Source organism: Kwoniella dejecticola, chromosome 9, assembly GCF_000512565.2.
Source record: "Kwoniella dejecticola CBS 10117 chromosome 9, complete sequence".
Taxonomy (NCBI): domain Eukaryota; kingdom Fungi; phylum Basidiomycota; class Tremellomycetes; order Tremellales; family Cryptococcaceae; genus Kwoniella; species Kwoniella dejecticola.
In genome coordinates this window covers 105380-129982 of record NC_089309.1, presented here as the reverse complement: position 1 = coordinate 129982, position 24603 = coordinate 105380, and the positions used below count along the sequence as shown (strand labels likewise).

The 24603-nt window shown below is 47.8% G+C and overlaps 11 protein-coding genes across 11 annotated transcripts; 5 read left to right on the top strand and 6 right to left on the bottom strand.

The window, feature by feature from the left end:
• Positions 1–14: 14 nt before the first annotated feature.
• On the bottom strand, positions 15–1459 carry I303_106999 (uncharacterized protein; the record flags this gene model as incomplete). Its single annotated transcript, XM_018409682.1, has 2 exons — positions 15–905; positions 1040–1459. 2 exons carry the CDS (start codon positions 1457–1459, stop codon positions 15–17), a joined length of 1311 nt encoding a protein of 436 aa, XP_018260685.1.
• Positions 1460–1726: 267 nt separating this feature from the next.
• Positions 1727–2737, top strand: I303_106998 (ubiquitin-like protein ATG12; the record flags this gene model as incomplete). The annotated part of the gene is made up of 5 exons (XM_018409681.2): positions 1727–1790; positions 1961–2044; positions 2259–2395; positions 2523–2623; positions 2716–2737. The coding sequence occupies 5 exons, from the start codon at positions 1727–1729 to the stop codon at positions 2735–2737; spliced, it is 408 nt and encodes a 135-aa protein (XP_018260684.2).
• Positions 2738–3689: 952 nt separating this feature from the next.
• I303_106997 (uncharacterized protein) lies at positions 3690–6482 on the bottom strand (the record flags this gene model as incomplete). Its single annotated transcript, XM_018409680.1, has 3 exons — positions 3690–4125; positions 4221–4310; positions 4423–6482. The coding sequence occupies 3 exons, from the start codon at positions 6480–6482 to the stop codon at positions 3690–3692; spliced, it is 2586 nt and encodes an 861-aa protein (XP_018260683.1).
• A 1897-nt stretch (positions 6483–8379) lies between these two features.
• I303_106996 (40S ribosomal protein uS2) lies at positions 8380–9635 on the top strand (the record flags this gene model as incomplete). Its single annotated transcript, XM_018409679.1, has 4 exons — positions 8380–8518; positions 8720–9014; positions 9108–9475; positions 9559–9635. 4 exons carry the CDS (start codon positions 8380–8382, stop codon positions 9633–9635), a joined length of 879 nt encoding a protein of 292 aa, XP_018260682.1.
• A 671-nt stretch (positions 9636–10306) lies between these two features.
• On the bottom strand, positions 10307–11674 carry I303_106995 (uncharacterized protein; the record flags this gene model as incomplete). Its single annotated transcript, XM_065969487.1, has 6 exons — positions 10307–10372; positions 10469–10478; positions 10584–10788; positions 10946–11245; positions 11405–11474; positions 11666–11674. 6 exons carry the CDS (start codon positions 11672–11674, stop codon positions 10307–10309), a joined length of 660 nt encoding a protein of 219 aa, XP_065825559.1.
• Positions 11675–12021: 347 nt separating this feature from the next.
• On the bottom strand, positions 12022–13655 carry I303_106994 (uncharacterized protein; the record flags this gene model as incomplete). Its single annotated transcript, XM_065969486.1, has 4 exons — positions 12022–12198; positions 12283–12339; positions 12448–13167; positions 13284–13655. 4 exons carry the CDS (start codon positions 13653–13655, stop codon positions 12022–12024), a joined length of 1326 nt encoding a protein of 441 aa, XP_065825558.1.
• Positions 13656–14098: 443 nt separating this feature from the next.
• I303_106993 (mitochondrial 54S ribosomal protein uL11m) lies at positions 14099–14867 on the top strand (the record flags this gene model as incomplete). The annotated part of the gene is made up of 3 exons (XM_018409676.1): positions 14099–14128; positions 14230–14327; positions 14555–14867. The coding sequence occupies 3 exons, from the start codon at positions 14099–14101 to the stop codon at positions 14865–14867; spliced, it is 441 nt and encodes a 146-aa protein (XP_018260679.1).
• A 987-nt stretch (positions 14868–15854) lies between these two features.
• Positions 15855–16977, bottom strand: I303_106992 (uncharacterized protein; the record flags this gene model as incomplete). The annotated part of the gene is made up of 3 exons (XM_018409675.1): positions 15855–16057; positions 16225–16373; positions 16535–16977. 3 exons carry the CDS (start codon positions 16975–16977, stop codon positions 15855–15857), a joined length of 795 nt encoding a protein of 264 aa, XP_018260678.1.
• Positions 16978–17560: 583 nt separating this feature from the next.
• Positions 17561–20019, top strand: I303_106991 (uncharacterized protein; the record flags this gene model as incomplete). The annotated part of the gene is made up of 8 exons (XM_018409674.1): positions 17561–18110; positions 18191–18303; positions 18363–18490; positions 18583–18862; positions 18949–19478; positions 19599–19724; positions 19808–19849; positions 19932–20019. The coding sequence occupies 8 exons, from the start codon at positions 17561–17563 to the stop codon at positions 20017–20019; spliced, it is 1857 nt and encodes a 618-aa protein (XP_018260677.1).
• Positions 20020–20461: 442 nt separating this feature from the next.
• Positions 20462–21735, top strand: I303_106990 (uncharacterized protein; the record flags this gene model as incomplete). Its single annotated transcript, XM_018409673.1, has 5 exons — positions 20462–20576; positions 20665–20961; positions 21093–21308; positions 21389–21499; positions 21608–21735. The coding sequence occupies 5 exons, from the start codon at positions 20462–20464 to the stop codon at positions 21733–21735; spliced, it is 867 nt and encodes a 288-aa protein (XP_018260676.1).
• Positions 21736–22069: 334 nt separating this feature from the next.
• Positions 22070–24375, bottom strand: I303_106989 (uncharacterized protein; the record flags this gene model as incomplete). The annotated part of the gene is made up of 9 exons (XM_018409672.1): positions 22070–22607; positions 22692–22788; positions 22874–23039; positions 23099–23238; positions 23315–23669; positions 23745–23884; positions 23956–24001; positions 24074–24104; positions 24167–24375. 9 exons carry the CDS (start codon positions 24373–24375, stop codon positions 22070–22072), a joined length of 1722 nt encoding a protein of 573 aa, XP_018260675.1.
• Between the last annotated feature and the right edge of the window lie 228 nt (positions 24376–24603).

Below are 24603 nucleotides of genomic sequence, written 5' to 3'. Positions count from 1 at the left end.
TCTCTCATTACTGATCAGTGTGCTTGTGCAAATTGCCTTCTATTCAGTAACAACCCCTTAATAGCTCTTATCTCTTTTCTCGTCTTATCCCATTCTTCAGGATTCACCCCCCCTAAATCATCGACCAGCCCACCTACTCCTCCTGATGTTGATTTACTACCACTACTATTACCACGATTATTTAGATGCTGGTTGAGTGAATTCATTCCTACCGAATACCCTCCGTACCCGCCTTGTAATGACCTCGAAACGAACAATTGTCTATGTATCGAGGAGGTATAGCTCTCCAGTGTCGAGATAAGCGATATGCGAGTTGTAGAGGTCGATTCCATTGCTCCGGATAAGTCGTTTAGCTTGGTTGAGAGGAGGGAAAGGGATGTAGTGGGTACAATCTCAATCTCGACTTCTTCAGCTTCCGCTTCATCGATCCCAGCTCTTCTCTTGTTTTCCTGTTCCTGTTGACGGCGACGATGATCCGACTGCAAATGGAGCAGTTCAACCGATTCCGAAATTTCTTTCAGACTAGCTTCCCTCCTTATCCCCGAATCATCATCCTCGTCGTCGTCGTCGTCATCGTTCTGACTGCCATTTTCATCCTCATGACTCTCCTTCATATGCTTACCCTCCGCCATCCCTTCGACGCCATTCCCGTATTTCTGATCTGGTTCCATCGATCTCGGTTGTCCGTACATCCCTATCGCACGCAATCTTCTTAGACGCTCAAGGATATCACCCATCCTATCTGTTTGCTGAGATACAAGAGCCTTCCGAGCGGAGAACGTGGAATGTAGGAGCGGAAGTACGAATATCGACCATATACCTGCGAAAGTAGCTGACATGCCCAAGAAGATCGAGAGGAGGTATGTGATTCGCTTGATGAATATTATAGTCTTTGAGGGGGTTTCCTACAGAGATACAAGGTGTATCACAGCCATTATATTAGCTCTCGTCGCTTTGATGAATGTATTGAAAATCGGCGCAATCGAGGGGATGACATGCTATTTGTCAATCGCGTTAGGGGTTTCTCAATCTGACTCACCTGTATTGGGGGATGATACACCCTCAACTCCCTAGGCTGACTTAGATCATACCCGTACCCATACCCATACCCATCGCCATACCCATATGTTTGCGAGCTCTCATTCGCATTGCTGTACGGGCTCAATCGCCATGGCGGCAACGCATCTTGCGGGGGAGTAGCGCCGTACAATGGGTTCGTCGTCCCTTTGAGTGTAGTTGAAGTAGACGGTCCTGCTTCTGCTTCTGCTTCTAATACTGCCTGAGGACCAACTCTAGGCTGAAGGGGTGCAGATGATGATGAAGGTGCTTTCGTATTGTTATCGACCTCTTCAGATGGAGGTGGTGCGCCGAATAAAGGGTTATTGGAAGGGTTCTCCTCCGTCGTCGCACCTGAACTTGAACCATCTTGATTGTCGTCGCCTTTGTTGTGATCAGACATTCTTCTGTCTCTTCGCTTCCTGCTCGAGCTATCCAAGTATTCGAATGGGATGCTTCTTATTCCGATGTATTGTATTGTGTTGAATCGTTTGTAGTAGGTATCGACATAAAGGCAAGAGTAAAGTTAACTTAATCTACAGTTGCTCGCTCTTCCTTCGGTGCCGGTTAATCCTTTCCCTGTCATCCGAAACATCACGTCCAGAGCATATCTTTATCAACATCCTGCAATCCTTCTTCTCTTAGCCAATCATACATTCGCCAACTGGACATGTCAATAACTACGTCGATACCTACTCCAGACCTCCTTTCGCCATCTGCAGCCCCTTCAGCAGGTACGTCAGCCACCAGCGTACGTGCGTGCGTGCGCGGGCCCCATCCTTTGACTTGATAAGGCTTGTGCCGCATCGCTACCGTCCTCTTCGTCTATCCACCATTCCCTTCTTTCTTATTCTTACCTGATTTCCCCCTGGAGCTCTTGACTGATCCGTACATGATATTCCAGAAACAATGATGGCTCAGTCCCAACTTACTCAGCCGACAGCTCTAGAGGCGCTGGAGCATTACAAGAAGAAAGATCCTTCGAAGGGTGAGCCACTGCACCCATATTGATTCATCCTGTCTCACTCAAGCTAATCATAACGACACACTGAACCCCTTCCTGTTCAATCCTATCTTGCCTTGCAATCAAAAACAACGGTACTGCTATCTTGCACGAATGCAATGGCGATCATTGCCGCTGTTCGGTGCCCATCATCCTCCGATATCTCAAAATTCTGCTCTTCCCTTTTGCCAACGAGCAGTCGTCGTCCGCTTCAAGGCTATAGGTTCAGCGCCCATAATGAAGAACAACGTTTTCAAAGCTACGGCAGGGCACAAATTCCAAGCTGTTATCCTGTTCCTCCGACAACAACTGGGTATGAAGAAGGATGAGCCATTGGTGAGTCTTAAACAACACGTCATTTTTCTTCCTTTCATCCTTCTCTTGATCCACGGCTATGCTCATCCTCATTCTCATGCCGATTGAGAATGGTCATATGCTGAATCATCGTATGGTTTCATTTCAGTACACATACATCAACGCCGCCTTCGCCCCTGCGCCAGACGACACAGTAGGAAATCTCTTCAAATGCTTTGGGACTGAAGGACACCTGATAGTCAATTACAGGTGAGTGACACTCGCCTCGGCTCGACTCAAATTGGGGCCGCTCCTTAAATCTGGGATTGTGCTAATTCCATCATGTCATGCTCTTGATGCAGTAATACCCAAGCTTGGGGATGAGCGATATGTCCTCGATGGATTGCGATGCAATCGCAAGTACAATCGGCTTTCTCACCGAGTCCGCAAGGAACAAGAACAACTCCAACGACTCAAGAAGGAGTGATGTAACATTAACATACTGTTGTACCACATGTACTATTAATGTCGGACCACACGACCATTTATAACATGGCAAAAATCAAGCACGGTCAATGCATATGACTCCCTTTACCCCAAACCTATCTGGTCATACGTTTTCTCAAAGACCAAGTCTACCGGGCCGTCTCTTCATCTGAGCTAGCTAGAGCTAGAACAAGGAAGATTTTTACTCGTTTAAAAACCCAACTTCTTCCTTCCTCTCTCGAGATGATGAGCAATGAGGGATTCAGTCCTCTCCTTGGGGTCTTTTGTAACTTCCTCTGCGGATCTCGTTATTTCTTCCCCCCTCTCCCCCTTTTGCCCACAGAGCACATGTATATACGCGAATATATATATATATATATATCACGACTCGTCTCAAACGCAAACGAGCAAGCGATTCACTATCAGCTTAGTTACCATCTATATCTATATCAACGAATCAGACAAGACAAGACAGCCGAGTGTAACTAAATTATGACTCTTCCCAAATATCGACGGACATAGATATGCATTTTTTGATACACCTATGTATGTATGTGTTTGATGATTGATTGTTTGATGCTTTATTGTTATTGTTATACTCGTATTTCTCAACATTCCAAAATCAGCTAGCTACCTTTGATCATCTACAACTTTTTTTTCTCTTCTCCTCTCGTCGTATTCGTAACAGTCACATGTCTAATGACATGGCATTATACCATACACGGTTTCAAGTGTACACCAATTTATACACTATACAAATGATTGGCTTTACTTCGATTTTTTCCAAATTCTCTCTACTCATCGTTCGAAGTCGTTGTAATACTACCCCATCTCAAGTCGAATTGGCCTCTCAGCAAGTCTCCCGTCTTAACCAACTAACATACTTTGCCAAGAACTGAACCTGCTCAAAGCTCTCAATCGCTTTCAATCCCCTCCGAGATCGGATCATAGCAATCACACGTTCAACCACCGACATCACAATCTGATGTTCCAATTCAGCAGGTATCGGTGGTGCTGATGCTGCTGCTGATGTTGGTACAGTTGATGAGGTAGTCGTCTTCGACTTGTTTCTCGCGGCTGATTCGACTAGAGCTAAGGAAGGATGCGGTTGAACAAAACCCATTTTTATCGCCCATGCACAAGCAGTCAGACCCGCCCGACCAACTCCCCCTCGACAATGTACGAGGACATTGACACCCTGGAGAGAGTATTTGGTCGCGATTAAAGTCACTTGCGAATCAAATAACGCAATGTTCACAGGGGTAAATCCGTCAGGCATCGGTAATCTACCCAACCGCAAATCAAATTCGCACGACATGCAACTCAATATCGTAAGTGATGAGTTTTCGAGACGTGAGACCAGAAGCAAAACGCAACACACCGAATGACGTCCAGACCGATCTCAGTCGCGACCTCTCGATACGTCTCCCAAGGTACACCAAGCAAGGCAAGCTCAGCGTCATCAAGACAGCTATTTATGCATTCGTATAGCAAGAACGGCAAGAAAAGCAGAAGCAATATGTGACAAATTGATCAGCAACTATACAACAAGAATAATAGCCATGAAAAGATGTGCGACTTACCAGACGAGACATCCGACACCTTCCGATTTGATTCTTCTCAAATCAGTCGCTAGGTCTCTGCAGACCGGACCACGGCCTCTGGAGGGTCCATCCAGCCGCAAGCGTTTCCCAGGGCAGCTGCTCAGAAGCAGATTACCAACCGTTCGCTTATCATTCGAATATCGCGATGGACTAGGTATCGAATGAGGCGATGGCGGAGCGTATGACAGTAAGAGCGAAGGTACATCAATGTTTGACGACAGCAACAATGGCGTTTGCGAGAATGGTCCGGTGGGAGGAGGCATGATCATGTGCTTGGTCAAGACTGGAAGCAAGTCTGAAGGGAAGAATGGTGAAATGATGATGGGGTGCGTATCTGACGTTTTGACTACCACACCGAAGACAGCTGGAGGGGCTTGAGCGGCGCGGGCCTTGGCTAAGTCGGGAACGGAAGAAGACATTCGATTGTTGTTGGGAACAGGTCTCGCCAAGTTTGTAGGCGAAGGAGCGATAACACCAGTCTCGACAGCTTCTTCAACTACCATAGCCTCATCAACTTTTCGTCGTTTTTCCTCTTCGAAGGAATGTGCATCCGCAGTTGAAGGTCTTTTGGCTCCACATGATTGAGCTCGAGCTGGTCGGCTGAGAATACCTGAATCGCTCAAGTCAGTCGAGCCAGCTATCGAACCAGTTTCAGACTGATCGATGTCCATCTGATCATCTCGGGAGGTCAAGACCATCGATCGAGCCAAAGCGTCCAATTCGGGTAGACTTCGAGCTCCCTTGACGGATTTTGGCGAGAGCGAAAGCGGGGTCATACCCTGACTTGACGGCAGACTTGACATCGAGATGATGGGTGAAGCCATGGCAGCTTTGATGTCCGCTTCTTGTTTCGCCATCGCATCATCCACCGATAGCGACATCGATGTCGCCGGAGAAGGTTGTGAAGATTGATAAGATCCGACGGATGATGGGTCAGTCTCGTCATCTGAGCTCGATGAGTCACGATGCGAGTGATAATGCTTTTGGCAGGAGAAGAACATCATCGAGTTGACTGCAAGGAAATGTTCCAGCTCGGCTTGTCTTTGCATCACTCCAGCCACGTGTTGAGGATTAGCAAAAGACTGGGGTTGGTAGTAACAGTTGGCGCCGTTGGGACCATGTTTCGACGTGTTGTAACCGCTTTGAGGCCATTGAGAACACAATCGAGCGCATTCGGTCACTTTTCGATTTTCAGCTTCGGCCCATTCTCGCTGTCTCGCTAATCGTTGTTCAGGCGATAACGATTGTAACTCCTCGACCGTTGGCCTTGACGGACCCGCAGAGTGGGGAAGCGCGGCTGGCGCCGTAGTCACTGGCTCGACAGGTGGCAAAGGGGTAGGTGTGGCTGCTTTTGAAGGAGATAAAACATCCTTTCTGGCATGTTGCCCGAAGGGAATACCCATACTCATTCCAGTATTGACCACAGCCATCGCCATTTTCCCCACCCATGACGCTCGAGGAGCAGCTTGGGGGGCAAGTTGAACAACCTGCTGTCCCGACGCTATGTCATCTTGCTCGATTGGACCAGATATAGGGAACGAAGCTTCCGAGGTAGCGGGAGTCAGTAGCTGTGTTGGAGCTCTCGACACTGAGCTCGAGATTGATCCAGTCGTAGGCGTTGATCGACCACTTCTTTCATAGCTCGAGGGTTCACTCGTATTGAAGTCGGATCGAGAGGATTGGAAGCTATTTATCGAAGCTGCCGAGTCATACGACGCGACTGGATTTTGCCTCGAAGGCGCAGGTGGCGTTCGGTGAAGCTCGGCAGGTGCAGCACCTAGATCTTCGAAAGACAAGCCCAGAGCTTCATTTTCGACTGGCAGGGATGCAGGCTTCTTCAACGGGCTATTGGATGTTGTGCTGCCACCTTGCTGAGGCAGATGCTTGGTTTTACGCGCTTTGGGTTGGTGTTGGTACCCTCTGTTAGCGAAGTGGGCAGCGGTTACATTGGGGACAGCACAATGTCGCATAGTAGGCGTGGTGTTCCGCTGAGGGAAGTATGTCTGAGGCGGTGGAGTAGCTGTTGCTGCTCGTGACATCTTGGATAATGTAGATGAGTCGATAGGATGAGGAGGGTGGCGAAGAAGTACGGTGGCGATTAATGGCTATGACTGGTCGAAGGAAATTTGAAGCCTCCGTTTTCTTCGCGCCTTTTTGGAATTACGTGTGGAAGTTACACAGGGTGATTGTGTGTAACTTTTTTAAGAGATAAGATGAGGTTGATACAAATGGGTGGCAATACGGTCTGAATTGACCAGGTGTCTCGAAGATGCGTTATTATATGTGAAGTCACCTGAAGGACAATCCTTTCACAGTTCTCGGAAAGGCCAACCAAAGTGACCTGCGGTGAGTGGCAGATAAAGGAGGCGCGATTTTCGGTTGGACGTGAACGAATCCTGGACAGAACCGCTCGGTGCGAGATGATATGTTTATAAAGGGATCTCGTATAATGATCTGTTGGTCAATGGGCACAGTGTGTGTGATATGCTTGGATGATGATGTTGATTGTGATTGTTCTAAGAGCGGTTATCTATGTTTCGCCGACTGACGCCTAGAACCAATGACTTCCAGCCTCTCCAGTATCTAAGATATGATAGGCGAATATACCCTTATGTATACCGTGACCGATTATTATACCACTTGTATGTTGAGAGACTCCCAAAACAGTTGAGCGAACGAAATGAAGCAATATGGGTATTATTGTTATGTTGGTTTTGATATTGTCCCGTCCGTTCTTGTATTTTGGTATCTGTCATGAATCAGTGGCAAATGCTGAATATTGGTGGGATGGGGTATATTGAAGCTCTAACATCTAGCTTCAAGAGCTGATTCGACGGTGGTGAAGGCCAGAGCTATGATTGGAGACATCTTGACGACTATTGTTGGCTTTGAAAAAGATAGTTTGACTAGCGATACACCGTGTATTTTCGTTAAAAGATGGGAAATGGGATCCGAATTGATCCTTTTTCTGCTTGATGAGTGGTGAGTAGTGAGTTGTGAGTTTAACGTAACGTCTTTGATCTTCTTTCTACGCTTCTTCCGTCGTCGGGACCGCACTTTGCTCGATATCTTTATGGAGCAATGTATCAGCGAGTCAGTATATATGCATAGCTTCTTCGTACTTCGTTTGTCGTTGTTGTATGGTACATCGCCTCTCGGATTGACTCGTTTGGCGGTTCAACTCACTACAACCGGCGGTATCCGGAACTCTCTCTCTCCCTGTAAAAAAGCTAATTCTCTTGCCCACTGAGGTCAGCCAAAGGGGCTTTTCTATATATCTCTTGTTGCTTTCGGTCGATGCTATGCGATTGGTATATGCTGGTGTGTTATTGGGTGTTTTTTGTCTTATGGGTTGTATGAGATGAGATGTGTTTGATAGGTGAGAAAAGGTAGTTGTAGTAGTGGTGAGTGTGAGTGGCGACTGGGTGAGTTGGTCATGTGTCGAATCAACATAACAAGCAACCATGTGCTATCGGTAGTACGCAAATACATAAATTCATCATCAGCCTTCAAGCCTGGAACTAGCGATGCGGTTTGAAAATGACGCTATATGAATCCGGGTCAGACCACGCGAGAGCTGAACAAGTCTGGCGGTTCCCTCCGCTCTCTTGCTGGCATGGAAGAAACTGCATGTACTATAATCCCGATGTGGCACTCTGTCTATCGAAAAAACTGAGTGAGAATTCCATTTTCGAGGATTGCTGGTTTGCTCGTCACCCAAACGATTCTTGACGTTACCGTCATTCCTTTTACCCTTCTCCTCCTCTTTCAACCAAAAATATTCTACTTAGGTTTGCGGTAGAATACCAAGTGATTTCTCATCTTCGATAATTCCCTATCGTTGACATACAGAATCAAGTAAGCAAGCCCCTCCCCATTTCTAAATATAAACAAAAAACCAACAACAACCAAAACCAAACGACAACATCAATCAAAATGTCCGCCGATAAACTCCCCAAGGCCCTCCAAGCCACCGAAGAGGATATCCAACTCCTCTTGGCTGCTCAAGTCCACCTCGGTACCAAGAACTGTGACAAAACTATGGAACCATACGTCTGGAAGAGACGAGCTGACGGTGGGTTCTGATTCTCTCAATCTTGGGACCGAAGGAGTGGATGCGGAGGAAATATAGCATTAGACATCATATCATGAATGCGTAGTCAAGGGACAGGACATGGACAATCGCAATTAGGAGAGGAGTTCAAGAATAATGGCTGCCGCATGCGGAGATTGCCAGAAACGGCAGAAACGGAGCTAACCTCATTTACGTCTTTAGGTATCCACGTCCTCAACGTCGGTAAGACCTGGGAAAAGCTTGTCCTCGCCGCCCGAGTTCTCGCTACCATCGACAACCCCAACGATATCTGTGTGATCTCTGCTAGACCTTACGGACACCGAGCCGTCCTCAAGTTCCAATCTTTCACCGGTGCCCAAGCTATCGCCGGTCGATTCACCCCTGGTTCCTTCACCAACTACATCACCCGATCATTCAAGGAACCCCGAGTTATCGTCGTCACCGACCCCAGAGTCGACCACCAAGCTATCCGAGAGGCCGCTTACGTCAACATCCCGTGAGTTCATAATCCACCCACTCATTCGCCTCCTTCTCCAATTGTATTCGCGCCTTGATCAGTATGTTAATTCTCGTCCCGCAATCATTTCAGCGTCATCGCCTTCGCCGACACCGACGCTTCCCTCAAGTTCGTCGACATCGCCATTCCCGGAAACAACAAGTCCCGACACTCCGTCGGTCTCCTCTGGTACTTGCTCTGTCGAGAGGTCCTTAGACTCAAGGGCCAAGTCGCCAGAGGTCCTACCGGTCCTTCCGGATGGGAGACCCTCCCCGATCTGTTCTTCTACAGAGACCCTGAGGAGATCGAGCGAGAGGCCGCTGAGAAGGCTGCCGCCCAAGCCGAGGCTGAAGGTGGTGATGCCGATGCCGCCGCTACCGGTGCCGCTACTGGTGTAGCCCAAGAATGGGATGCCGGAAACGCCGCTGATGCCGTCCTTGCTGCTCAACCCACCGAGCAAGGTGAGTAACTTGACCAACCCCTCAACACCCTCTATACTCCATCGATGACATGACATTTGATGCTGACGAACATAATAATGTAGCCCTCGACTGGTCCGCCGAGCCTACTTCCGGTGACTGGACCGCCGAGCCCGCTCAAGACAACGCCGGTGGTTGGTAAACCCACTCTCACTCACCGCAATGTAGTGCAGTGTAGTGTAGCTTGACATGGCAGGGAAAAGGGGAGTCATATCATGGTCTGGACTGGATGTTGGCGTAAAAACCGCTTTCATCTTATTTGGGATTTGAGTATGACTTTTTTTCTTTGTGATGCATAACAATCAATCGCACTTGAGCTCGCCTCCAGGCGTCAGAAACAGTAGCAGACATTGGGCCAAAACTGAACGTTATCAACATCAAATCCTGTGCAAGCGCTCATGCTATATCACCATGTCGAGGAGTACTGTTCGAAAATTCGAAACCAAGTCGTCGGATAATAGCACTTGGCCCGAAACGAGAGTTCAGATAGCATAGCCGCCATAGCAAGATTTCTATCATCACATATGTTCCGTTCTGTGGACTAAAATTCATCGAAAGCAAGCAGCACGTATGTACCTCAACACTTGAAGCCTTGAACAGAGAGAATTTCGACGTCTTTTACATGATTCATACGTTCTACGTTCGATTATCATAGGCTACAATGCATGGTACTCGAATTATTCGGTCTCCTATTCATTCTCTTCTTTCACTTTATGTCACTTCCGAGCAATTGATCGGAACATGGTCGCGCTAAGACTCAGGCTAAGGTCGATGAAGGAGAATGAGCTCGAAAAGCGAAAATGGGACCAGAGATTAGATCTCAGCTTCGTTGTAATCGTTTCCTTTGGCACCACTATCGTCGGCCTGTTTACCGTAGACCTATTATTGTCCGTTCAGGATCAGCTCCTCAACTGACCAAACAACATTGTCCACACGGAGAGAATGGAGTGATCAGGAACGAGAGTGAGATCTCACATTCTGGTTTCTACAAGCCAGTACCCCTTATCACGTCAGCGCATATCTCGTATTTCACGACAAGTAGAAGCTAGGAGAAGATGAAATGATCACTGCCTCAAAAACAATCACTCACAATCGCCTAGCATTCTCTTCCTCATCTTCACCTTCCTTCCTGTATCCAGGGGTAGAATACCCAGTCTTCATCCCGTCTTTATGATCGTCATCATTATCGTACACTCCACCGGGGTTCGCGTGATTATCATGATCGGCTCCCATCTGATTTTGTCGAGAAAAAGAGGATCCTTGGGCATTTCTTCCGTATCCTCCCGTAGCTGTACCTACACACACAATCACAGTCAAGCGTCAGTCAACACCATCCGGCAACAACAGACTCTCCTCCCACATCTTGCCTTCGCAAGAGTTGACCAAATCGAAATCGAAATTGAGAGTCAAGAGCATCTATTCTATTCTATTCTTGCAGTCAAAGTCACTCACTATCTTCAACTTCCATACCTTCGTAATCGCTTTGTTTCTCTTGCTTCTCTTGCAAAGCCCCTCCGAGCCCTTTACCCGTCACAGCGCCATGTTGGCCCTCCTGGCCGAATTGACCTTGGGCTTGTTGGTTTCCTTGACCTTGACCTTGCTGGTATTGGTTTCCTGCGAAACCCCCTCCGAAGCCTTTACCAGTCACTGCTCCAAATTGACCCTCTTGTCCGAATTGTCCAGGGGCACCTTGGTTGCCTTGCGCATCGTATGTCGGGGCATCGGTCTGGGGATCGCCAGTGGGTTTATCGCCTGCGTCACCAGTCGGTTCACATATCCTGTCAGCCTTCGTTGGACATATAATGACTATGACATCCATCGCAAGAGACGAAGAGACGAAAGTGAGATGAATAATGACAGGACAACAATGAAAATGAAAATGAAAATGATGTCGTGCTGCCATCGACTCACCACCAAAAAGCTGTTGTTTCAATCCTTGACCTTGTTCGCTGTTCAAGAACTGCTTGGCATTATCGATTGTCTACAAGGAGTGTATGATGAATCAGTAAGTCTGGTTTTGCATTGCAATTGAAGAGCGACACAATGATCCTCCTTTCGCATCTCGTCACCATGCGCGCTCTCACGATAAGATTCCTTTGTGATAACGAACGCATGTAGTCCTTTCTAGCGCATGTAGTCCTTTCTAGCAGAAAGCAGTGAGCGGAGACTCACCTGTTCCATCTTGTGTGATTCTCTGAGTGCGTCTGGATATGTCTCGGGATGCTCTGACTATTTGAATGATTATGTATGAAGGTATCGTTGTTGCTGATATGAGATGGGATGAGATAGATAGGGAGCATGAGTACTTTGATGACACTTGCACCTTCCCACCAGTAATGACGTAATTGCTCATGGACATATTTGATCCCGCCGGCATTGTCCAAACCGATCAATGCAAATCGCCTTAAGCTTGGCTCCGCTACATAATCAAGCAGAACAGACCTCGGTGCACGATGATGTACCGTCCACCCCGTCGAGGCATCACAATTGTCATGCGATCATCATGAAGCTATAGAATATCAAGCGATCTATCTTGACTTTTTTGATTCTACTGTCTTGCCGTTTGATGCCACCTTCACGGGTCCATAAACCTTTTCTATGTGTCTTTGTCTGGTTCCCATCACAGTTCCGATAACCCAGAGCCACAAAGTCTCCTGCGGCAAGAACTGCCCTACTACTCTTTTGTATGACTTGTACGCAGGGAACTATTAATGGCCAACCGTGCACCTCAGCTAAGATCTTCTCAAAAGCTCGAGTCAAAAACAGTGTTGATCGTGGCATTGACTCACTTTTCGACTCGTTATCCACTCTGTGAGAAATGTGCTCGCGCAGAAGAGGATACTCAACTATATCATAGAGACAAGGGGACAGAAGCCCGTATCGACATTTCATCACTTTCAGCTTTCTTTCATTCTTCAGGAAGACAGAAGGCAGAAGTGTGGATGCGGACTCACAGCAAAGCAAGGTGCCCAAACACATCCATCGCCCCAACTCCTTCTCGTCACCCCACTAGACTCCGAGCCAGCGATTACAAAGAGCGCCTGCGTCATCCAAAAGATCTGCTCGGACGCAAAATTCGCATGTCTGGACCATCTGAACATGCCCCGGGTCGGAAATCCGGGATGGTGCGAAGGCGGATAAGCCGAGGGTCGAGGTAATCTCTTCTTATTCACTTCGTTCTTGGCCCCACCCTCACCGGCACTAGTAGCAGCACCAGGTTGAACAAGTTGATTCGGAGGTAAAGAAGCCATCAAAGAATGCTTGGTATTCTGGAATTCGTACATCGCCTTGTCCGTTCGATATTCCATTACCAGGCATCCAATAGCCAAACAAGCTACGACCAAGTCGGCTAAGTTCAATGCGATCGTTGAAGGGGGTGCGGATTTCGTATCGGTGAATTTCGCAGGTAGGTATGCGGAGAGTGTTCCGAATGATATACCGTAAGAAGAGGTGATTGCCAGTTCGCTAGGCGGGAGTGACATGATAGCGTACACCGGCAGGGAAAGACTGAAAAGTAGTATAGGTTGAGCAATGGCGATGACGAAAATGTGGACAAGGGCGAAGATGGGTTTAGGGACTATTCGTCGGAAGGCGGTGTATCGATAATCTTCCGATTTGAGGTTGTAGAAATCTCTTTTCAGCGCGTGAGAAAGTAATCGGATAGACCATAGTATCTGCATCGATAACCATTTTGCATTAGCGCAAAGACAATGACTATCAGGGGTTGATCGAGTGACTGGGTGAGCACGATGATAGACTGAGTACTCATTGTGAGGAAAGATAGACTCACTTGCAAGCCAAACATCAATAACACTCTCGGGAGATTATGTCCATACACCCCTCCTTCATCATTCAAGAATAACCAAAGGACCAAAAAACCAGTGCAAAAGGGGGTATAGAATGGCCAAAGTCGATCCACCCAGCTTACATTCCCACTGACAAGTCCCAAGATGTAGATTATCGGTATACTGATCAATGTAAAGATCAATGGCGCGTGTAGAGGGTGGGTAGTCGAGGCAGAGATGAAGTTGGTCGAAGATGGTCGAGGGTGAGAAGCGATGTGAAGGATTAAAGATGGGAAGAGCGATAGGACGGGAGTAGGGAGAAGGGGGATGTAAGGTAATAGGGGTTTCAAGAGGTTTATGGCCATTTTGGAGGACATGTTGTCGTTGCCTCACTTAGTCCGTCCTATTCCTGCTGATTGTTGAGGTTCCAAGAGAGACTTGGGGGTTTGCTTGGGTGCACTAGTATGCGATATGATTTATGACTTGGATTCAGCTAGTTTCTTCGCATGACGCTGTTTACTCTTCTCTCCCTGGTGATCGTCAAAAGTGGAGGAGCACCACTCCTGCTTACGTAACACACAAGATTTCCGGCTTTCCTCCAGTCACTTCGTTCAAAGCTCATGTCGACGATGAAAGTATACATCTATAGCTACAACAGCACATCGTTCATCCATTCCGTACACGAACGGAACAGCTCGTAATCTGTGTGCACCACACAGCCGACAGTCATCGAAACGACAGTGGAAGGGCCATAACGTTCGGATATCATCAAAATCCCCTTCTTCTCGACACATTCTCTTAAACGTGAGATCAACACATCATGTCAAAGGCAGTATCAGCCCAATTAGTCGTAAGTACACCGACCTAAGTCTGACTTGCACGCGTGCGGTCCATCCACAAGTCTAGGAAAGTACTTACATCTGAACGTGGTGTCATTCTGTTTTATTCTAGAAAATCGTCGTACCAGCAGGCAAAGCGACGCCGACTCCTCCCGTCGGTCCGGCTTTGGGTGCTCGAGGAGTCAAAGCCATGGATTTCTGTAAAGAGTTGTGAGTGTGCACAGGACATCATATGAATCGGATCAGAGCAGATCGGATCATGTCATGACGTGTCATGTCACATCAAGTCACGTCGTCCCGCATATTCATTCTCATATCCGATCGCCTCCCTACCATACTCCACCCAAAATTTCCCACTCCCACAATGATGAAGCATCACGCCAATTCATCATTGCTAATTGCTGAATCACACTTCCACTTTCGCTTTTGGTCCATAGCAATGCCCGAACAGCACAATACACACAATCCGTACCCATTCCGACCCTAATAACCATCTCCCCAGACCGTACATTCACTTTCCAGACGCGCACGCCGCCCGTCTCGTGGCTGATCAAGAAGACGTTGGACCTGGACAAAGGCTCGGGAGAATCGATGAACAAGCCGACGGGGAAGAAATTGACCTTGAAACACGTCTACGAAATCGCCAAGATAAAGAGCACAGATGAGGATCTCGGTGCAGTAGGATTGGAGAGGATATCAAGGAGTATAGTGGGGACTGCCAAGAGTTTGGGGGTCGAGGTCGTGCCGTGAGATTCGATACGACGGAATGAATCGCATATATTGGTCTGGGTCCAGCAGTCAACAGCAAAAGTTCATCATTAACAGCGGAATTTTGTAGTCACGCGTCCTTGACGACAACGGACTGAGGGTAACCTAGACTGGAGGCTACTGGCACATCTATTACAGTCCATCTCACTATCTGGACAATGACGGGAGTTCAGTGAACATGAGTCTGACATGCCTGTAACGACTGACGAGCTCTCTCCACACTGACGATGGTGAATAGCCCATACGACAGATACGAGGTAATCTCGTACTAAGTACCAGCCTCCTTACATCTCAGCGGCTCACTCAATGTATATCCATTTCTACCTCACAAGCCGGAGAGAGAGAGAGTTTCCTGGATGCAGGTAGCTGCCTCCTCAACAATATCCGCATACGCCAAATTGGACAGTAAGCAAAAGTGGTCCGACGCTATGCGAGTCCCATGCCCCGCTCAGAATTGAAGGAGTCTGTACAAATTCCCAGAATACAAGCCTCGCCCCCGATCGGGTGAACATTGGGTACGATCAGAACCCCTTTAGACAGGCAGTTTCTCTCTCTGTGATCTCTGCTGATCGACCTGCCGCTCTTTCTCTATATCAGTCTCACATCGAGCGAGGTCCCTCAAATGTGGTCAGACGTCACCTTTTGACCGTGTCTATCTCTCGCCACACCACCGTCCACGTGTTTGTTCGTGATCATTTGACATTGACACTAACATTGACATTGACATTGACATCGACATCACTTCGAAAGAGGCATCTGAATGAAATGCGATCCGTCGCGATTGAAGTCTTAGTGCGATGACTTCGATCAATACATCATTGTCGTATCAAGACCATCGCTATCGGATCGTCCGATCTACTTATCCATTCTGATGGGGCTATCATCTCAACGTACAATCAATCGAATGCCTTGTGCCCGATTTGCTGCATTCACGGTACCCTACTTTACGTTACTTCACTCTACTTTACTTTACTTGCCAAACCCGAAATTCTTCCTTGATTCAGCGGCTTTCTGCTCTTCTTCCTCCTTGGTCAATTTCTTAGCCCTCGCAGGGACGCCCAGCCCCGCATAGACCGCAGGTCGAGCTTCGATAGTATCGAGCCATTTCTTCAGGGCGGGGAAAGGGGAGATGTCGATTCCTGCCCATGCGTAGCCTCTTACCCATGGGAAGACTGTCGATCAGAATCGGTTGTCAGCTCAGCATTCCGTTCCTTCCCTTGTAATGCAGTGATGATCGAACTGTGGGCTGAAGTGAAGTACAGTATAGGATTGGGTTATGAATTGTCAAGTGTTTGAAGAGTGAAGTCAAGAGTTGAGAGACCCGATGCACTCTACTCACCATTGATATCTGCGACCGTGTATTTCCCGCCGACTAACCAGCCGTTGTTCTCTGGTTTCTTGAGTTGACCTTCTAGTACAGAGTAAAGTCGGGAGGTCTCGTCTTGGTATCGCTTGATACCGTACTCGATCTTCTCCGGTGCGTATCGGCTGCAGGATGACAAATGCCCAACGTCGAAGTGTTTAGTCAGCTCTACTCTCCCGTACGGACATGATTAGGCGCAACACATAGACAGGTCATTGGGATCATGATGAAGGAGAAGGCGTTCGGTGATACGATCACTGCACGGGCTGATCATCCGCCGACTCACGCAAAATGATTTGCTTGACCTTGCATAGGTCCCACTCCACCGTGCGCAAAGAAGATCCAGCTGAGGATAACCGACTTGAGTTTCGGGTCGGTGAATGTGAACTTGTGTTCCGGATCATATTGATCGATGAGCCATAAGAGGATACTAGCCGATTCCCATACGTTGTGTCCTCCGGCATTATCGTCGATCAGCGCTGGGATCCTACCATTGGGATTGATCTTCAAGAATTCTGGCTTCTTCTGGTCTTTCTCTGAGAATCTGATAGGTACGAAATCATAGACCAATCGTTTATCTTCAGGGTAGGCCGCATGGAGCTCTTCAAGGAGGATGGAAGGCTTGAACCCGTTCGGAGTGCCAACGGTGTACAAGTGTAATTTGGGGACTAAAGAGGTGTCGGAGAATGTTTCGGGTCGTTGGACCGGCTGGAAGGGCTCGGAAGACATCTTGGAAGCTGCAGTGAGGGTGAGGGTGGTGTGTAACTGTCTGTATTTGGGCGACGAGTGGTCTAAGTGTCTAGTTGTTGCGCGTAAGCTCGATCGGAGGGAGATCAGACTTTTGCAGCTGAGCATTCATCGGGTTTACTGTCTATAGGAAGAAACAGACAACAGAATATACATATATATATATGTGCATAGAGCTCTGATCGCGAATACCATCCTGCTTACTCAATCACCTCATACCCCACCTCATTCTGTGATATGTCATCATCCTCGTAAACATAATTCACAATCTCACCTTTGCCGGAATACTCGGGGAACGGTCTTGACCGAAATAACCACTCATCCCTATCCTGCCAAAGGATATACGATAGGTACTGCCAGGCACCCATTGAAGCCAGAGTGCACGTGCATTGTTACGTAATTGGGAAGGAACGCGTCGATCTATGCCTTCATCTCCTTTTCCCATATGAATATCTTAAGCTGGTATGGTAAAAATTCAGACATCAAATAGATAGTCATCCCGAGACCAACCCCTCGACCCGACATAGCATGACGATATAGAACACACACCTCCCAACTCACAGCGATGGGCTCTTCAAGTGACAGTGAAGACGACCACGAACTCCTATCTTACGGCGGTCCATCCACTTCAGATCCCTTACTTTCCCCTACCCGCAATGGTGATCATGACGATCCCTCCTCTACCTCTTCGTCCGCTGCCAGAACACATAGGCGAACTACCTCAACATTTCATCGAAAACATCCGACATTGTTCTTGGTCTTCAAGAGATGGTGGAAACCCTTATTCGCCATCTCTTTGCCCTTTCTACTGTTATCCATTTACGCATTGATAAATCCACATGTGAAGGGGTTACCACCTTTACCCAAGGTCAAAGTGCATTTCTCCGGTTCGGAAGATTGGGACTCGCCGACCGTTGAGAAAATATACGAGGAAAAGATCGTCGAGAGCTGCACATGCGGTGTGACGGATGAAGGGAAAAGGATATGCGGGTTATACCATGAAGAAGGGTTGCAGAATTCTCGGTTGGTACAAGGATCAGGCGCGAGGATACGGAGAGTGTTACAGAAAGCTAGAGAAGGGGGAGCGATGAAGATTGGTGTACTTGGTGGGAGTGGTGAGCTACACATCTCCTCACACCTTTTGCATAATTGCGACTTGCAAAAGTGTGAAGCAGTCGGTTGACGGTTTTTGCAGTTTCGGCTTGTCATGGGGTACATCCAAGCGCAAATTACCCACAAGGTGATCCTTCAGGTCCAGGCTGCTATACAACACTGCTCAAACAATGGTTTGAAAAGACATTTCCTGATGTAAGCATCTCAGACCCAAATCCACCAAAAGATTCATGCTGACCCAAGTATAACACCAGGCAGATCACCAATTCATGAATGGTGCGATTGGTGGTATGGACTCGAGCTACTACGCTTTTTGCGGGACACATCATATAGCTATAGATACCGATCTGATAGTGCTCGAGTTCGATGTCAACGATCAAGCGTGAGTTCTATGCCGATTACACTCCCGATTCCCATCGGGCAGTGCGTATCACCTGGTTCAGATCAAGCTAATACGCCACTTTATCTCTATAGTGATCTACTTTATCAAGCGTTCTTCGACCAATTGCTACGAGCACTGTCTGAGTTCGAAACCCAGCCAGCAATTTTGATCTTAGGCGCTTGGTCACCACAGGTTGCGCAAGATCAAGGATACGGAGATCCTCAAATTGTCCATGCTCCCATATCGCTATACTACGACGTGCCATACCTATCAATGAAGAGACTGATATTCAATCATTACCTGCGATTCCCCAAATCGACGGCTGAAGCCTTCTTCCAACCTGACTTAGTTCATCCAAAAGCTAGAGGACACGTGAGTGCCAGATCATATTGCTTATCGGCATTTCTCGTCAAAATGCACAAGCCATATGTACGACGCTGATTGTTTCGTCTATTTAGCGTATCCTGGCGGATCTACTGATATCATACCTTGAATCCGAATTATGTATGCTCACGCATTACGGTCTCCCCGTTGTCCCATCAATGTCCGAGACGATATCCACCTCCGATCCATTCTCTTCGTTCATCGATATCCCCTTCGCATTAGATACACTGCACTTGATCGACCCTATAACGCCACCGCCGGGCTGGGAAAAGACTTTCGATACTGAACCCCTAGAACGTCTAAAGGAAGAGAATAGGAAATTCGTCTTGCCTACAACGCCATACTTCGTACCGCCCGTAGGAATGTTTACGCCCTTGCGAGAGGTCGTGAATCCCACAAAACAAGATCCAGATTCCGGAAAGCATATCACGGGATTGATACAGCCTGAATTGTTCTGCGCGGATGCGAACGATAAGCAGAACCCGATGAAACCTACGACCTCTGAAGGATGGAGACAATTCGTATGGAACGGCGAGAAACATTACTGGGTATCGGATACGCCTGGATCTAAAATCAGAGTAGAGATCAAGGTCACTGCTGGGCGGTGAGTGACACTGGCCATATCTCTCATACACATTCGTACACATTCATACACACAAAACGCAAATACGTTATGACTGACATACGTATTCTCTTGGCTCTGTCTCCTTATCTGGATTCGCAGTGTCGCTGTTTACTATTTCCGAAGTCAGCATTATAATTTGGGCGACGCCAGGTGCTGGGTAGACGATAATGAGAAAGGAGCGGTGCATTTAGCTGGGTACTGGAAGAAGCAATACAACGTTGCTATGTGAGTGCAGTTTCCCCTGACTGTCCACTTGACCCTGTTGGACATAAGCTGAAAGATCTGACGGGTGTTTCATCCATCTCCAGTGTCGCATATATAGATGAGAAAGTCACTCCTGGCGATCATTAGTAAGTTCGCACTACCGAGCCCAATCTAATCGCACTGCTAGTGACCTGACAGCTGATCCCTCGGTTTGTGTCCTTACTTTAGCGTAACATGCGAAGTCGCACAAAACACATCGCACCCGACAAACCCTGATGCGCATCACTTCAGGTTGACAGCTATCATGGCCACATAGGTGTAGGGGCGCCTACGGGCGCAAGGAGGTTGGAAAAATTGACCGGGCTTGGTCACTTGGCGGTGTTGAATTTCATAATGTGTTGTTTTTACTCTTCGGTTCCGGTCTGATTCGCATTGTCTCAACCTTCTTTTTCCGTCATACATAGACACCTGCATATATATCACTTGTCTTACTTGGCCTCATCGTGTTCGCCTACATCTCTATCCCAATTGTAATCAGGAAGGACCCTTGCGTATTTCCGGGAAGGCTCGGGACAAAGCACGTGATCGGTTATGACCGAGTTCGTATTTGTGACTGAAGTGACTTATGTTTACTCCATAGAAACGACGATGAGCATTTTGAATTGTCGATGGTCGAGTAATTTCAGAATTGTTCTTGCTGTTCGTTTTCTCCCTGTCTGCAAGAAGCCTTGTGTAGCTTCGTCAAAGGCAGACGGACCATGACCTCCTTCCCGCTCAAATTCGTCAAGATCAACGGCGCAGATCTCGCTTATAGGGAAGCTGGCGATCCGTCCAATCAGCTATTCATAACCCTTCACGGCGGGCGGGGATTTGGTGAGTCTATAGCATATGATGTATCAGGTTGAATACACCAAAAATCTATAAAATTGAGCTGACGTTCAGGTGTTGCCCTGGTATTCAGGCTCACACGAATCAGATTTCGAAGCCTATCGACCCTTGTCCGACCGATATCACGTCGTCTCTTTCGATTTCAGGGGACACGGCCAATCGTCTTTCACTCCTCCGTACACTTTCAAGCAGATCGTAGATGATATCGAGGGGCTTCGTATACACTTCAACAACGCCTATCGGAAAACAGATACGAAAGCAGTGATTTGCGGAGGTAGTTTCGGTGGATTTCTAGCTCAACAATACGCTATAACTTATCCGGATGGGCTGAGTCATTTGATATTGAGAGGGACTGCACCTTCGTATGAGCGTAAGTGATATCAAAGCGGTCCTTGGCGGCTACCCTTCATCCATCTGGATCCCAAACGCGTCGCATCTTCCCCAATGCGTGACACAGTCTGCATTTACGATAAGGAGGTACTGACGTGTGTGACTTGACAGACGAAGAAGAAGCGTTCCGGGTGCTCGGACAACGCCTGTCGAAAGCCCCTTTGGCATCCATTAACATGCTCAAGAAAGTATTCGGCTCATTTACGGACGACGATGAGATGCGTTTGGTGATGTTCGCTATTGGTCCTCTGTATTCTGAGGCACATTACGATGCCGATAAAGGGTTGGAAGCTAGTCGGAGTAGGAGATTGAGCGCAAAGGTGCATAGTGAGTCTACGTGATTTCTCCCATCTTCCGATTTCTAGTCTCGTTTCGTCTTTTTCACTGAAGATCCTGAGTGCACGCAGATGATCTGTACTCTGAAGAAGAGAAGTATTTCGATTATCGCCCTAAAATGAAAGAGATCAAGGCGAAGACGTTGATAGTGGTCGGTGCAGAGGATTGGATATGCCCCCCGAGTGAGTCTGGATGAATCCCCTGCTCTCCAGTCGTAGAGCGTCGTCTCAAGATGCTCATTCTTCTGGAACACTCACTAAATACTTCACTTCTCACCTTGTGACTTCTAGGTCAATCGCAATTGATGCATGATGGAATACCTGGATCACAGTTGCTGGTGGTGCCAGATGCGAATCACTCAGTGCATAGCGAGAGGAACACAGAAGTGATAGCAGCTATCAGGGACTTCTTGTCGTAGCGCGGGATCATGCGCAAACATCGTGATCGAATCAAATAATCCTGAAGCGTATCAGATTGTGCGATAACTTTTACGATGATAGACAAGCACGGATAGACTAGCACGATAGACCATCTAGACAAGCTTGTACTGCCTGATGCGAGACAAGAGACAAGAGACGATTATCATCTTTCATAATTACATACCTTCCTGTACATACATAATTGGCATCTAATCATCTGCGCCTACGGAACAATAACAACCAAGAACGTTTATGGTATATTCGGATTCGCATTAGATCTGGACAACAGTCTACAGCAGATTACTGAAGAAAGAGCTCTTGTAGCCATCTCAATCAAATTACATTGACCCTAACACCTTCCACGTTCTTCTCATAGTCCTCGTACTCTCCATGCACCTGTCGTTGAGGGTGCACAGCAGCGGCTTCCGAGCCCATCGAGCTCTCGCCATCGGGTAATATCCAATCATCATGGACCATCTCGCCGAAAGGTCGGTGACAATCCTCTTGGCCCGGTACTTTGAAGACCAAGCACAGGATCCAGTATGCCACTCCTCCGGCGAGGAACGAGAGTTCCCACCCGAGAAAGAAGATCCGCGTGGCAGCGGTCGAGACGGTTACTGTACCGAAGGAGCCGATGAATCCAGGAAGGGGAATCACAAATCCGACGATGAACGCTACGATGGATCTCCAATTTACTCCCATCGTGAAGAAGTATTTGGATTTAGAAGATCCATCGTACAGTGCGGAGATATCGAGGTTACCTCTTCGGATAAAGAAGTAGTCCACCAGCATGATGGAAACTACCGATCCTTGGAAGATCGAGTATCCCCCTAGGAAGTTCAGGAAAGTCGGAGCTGAAGTGAGGATATGCCTAAATCAATTTGAACAGATATCAACGACAAGATCAGCGACGGTGCCGTCAAACGGATTCCCACGAGGCATGAGCAAGACGTACCATGGAGTGATGGCAAATGCCACGATGAGACAGAGGAATTGACCTCGGACAATGTTGACATACTTGGGTAACATACAAGTGATATCGGCGGCGAATGCTAAGCAGATCGGCGGATCAAGTTGTCAATTGAGGACATTTGCAGAGATATTATGCTGCGAACCTCAAGGGGATTATACACTTACGGACGATGTTACAGGCGATGGAAGTACCGAGGGTTGCAAATGCAAATACCAAGGAAGCGAAGAAGACGCCAGCTCGGCTCTTTGACGTGTAGGTGTGATCAAGGATACCGTTGAAGAGATCATACGGGTTCCAGAACGCCTCTCCCCACATGTTCTGCACAGCAGCCTGTGACACTGTATTAGCTACTGCTCACCCACACGTTATAAGCAATAAGATTAACATACAGTGGTGATGACTCCGAAAGCTGCGCAGACAATGGCCATGGGCAAGCCCAAAAGCTGTCCGAACACTTGGTCCCGGGGTCTTCTGCTGTATCGAGCGAGATCCGGTACAGTCACGATCAAAGCAGAATTGGATCCCATGACTAAATATCGATTGAATGATGAGTCAACACTTCGAGCTTTCAGACCTGTGATGAAACGCGCTGCAGGTGCACTCACCGGAGTTGAACTGAGCAATGATGTTCCACGCGTAGATAGCGACATTCGACTTGTCGACAGGCGTACTGAGTACACCAGCAGAGACACCTCCATTGGCTTTGGTAGCCCAGAGGACCACGCCAAGACCGGCCAAGGGCATGACGAAAGACTTGACGCTGAAGAGGTGATGGATCTTGGTAGTGTGGATAAGCATGAAGGGTATCGTGACGATAAAGGCGATCACAAAACCGATCAGGACTTGCAGTGTGATACCTTGAGATTCCGGGATCGTGTTGGTCAATCGTGCCCACGAAGGGAAGATACAACGTAGCATTAAGGAGATGAATTGCCCTTCGAAGTAGAGCTGGACGCCACCCTGTTGCATTATAGTCTCGCTCGTGAGCTGCGTGACGAGCAGAGCTTTGGAAGGATTATTGTAATCTCAACTCACCCAGATGATACCAAGGATAGCCCGGATGAGCACGAAGAAGTAGTGGCCATACATCCCAAATGTCGCTCGAGCTAGCACAGGATATCCGATATGATATCGCGAAGCGGCAAAACCATTTGCGACTATAACTAGGGCGGATACTGCATTGGAAGCAAAACCCATGGCGTTAGCTTGGAGATTGACGGTATTTACAGCGAGCCCGCCCACTCACAGATATTGGCGAATAGGATGACGAGCAAAGCATTTCCGACAGAGAGCTGATCAATTACAAGTCCAGTCATCTTAGATGCAAGCTACCACTCGTGCCGTGCAAGCTTCGTCGCACTCACACCCAAAGCGATTAGACTGGATCCCAACGACCTGTTAAAATTTCAAATTGTCAGCTTGAATACTGTGATTGAGAGACTCTGTGCTATGCTGACCAAGTAGTGATGTTCCAAGCTTCGGACCACCAATAAGCGAGGTAAGACAAAGCAGTCCAAGTCCGTTTCTCCGGTGGAGACGGGACCAGATCCTCGTTGATGAATTTCGATGTCGCGCTATCGAGAGTTATCGCTCGGTGGAAATTTCTAGGCGACGAGAAAGTATACTTGACCTTCTCCATGAAGGTATAGTCCGGTGGTGGAGCCATGTCGATCGTCAAACCTCCTTGATATCTCGAATCACAGAATCAGAGTATGGAGAGAGGAGAATCGCTCGAGGTGTTACCAATTTTATGGATCGAGGAACAAGACAAATCGAAAGTCAAAAAGAGACCAAGCTCTTATATGTTTAGACGCATCACGGCGGCGGATAGTCGTATCACGAGATAGCAGATCGACCAACACTTGAGCACACGCAGAGAGAACAAGACTCTATT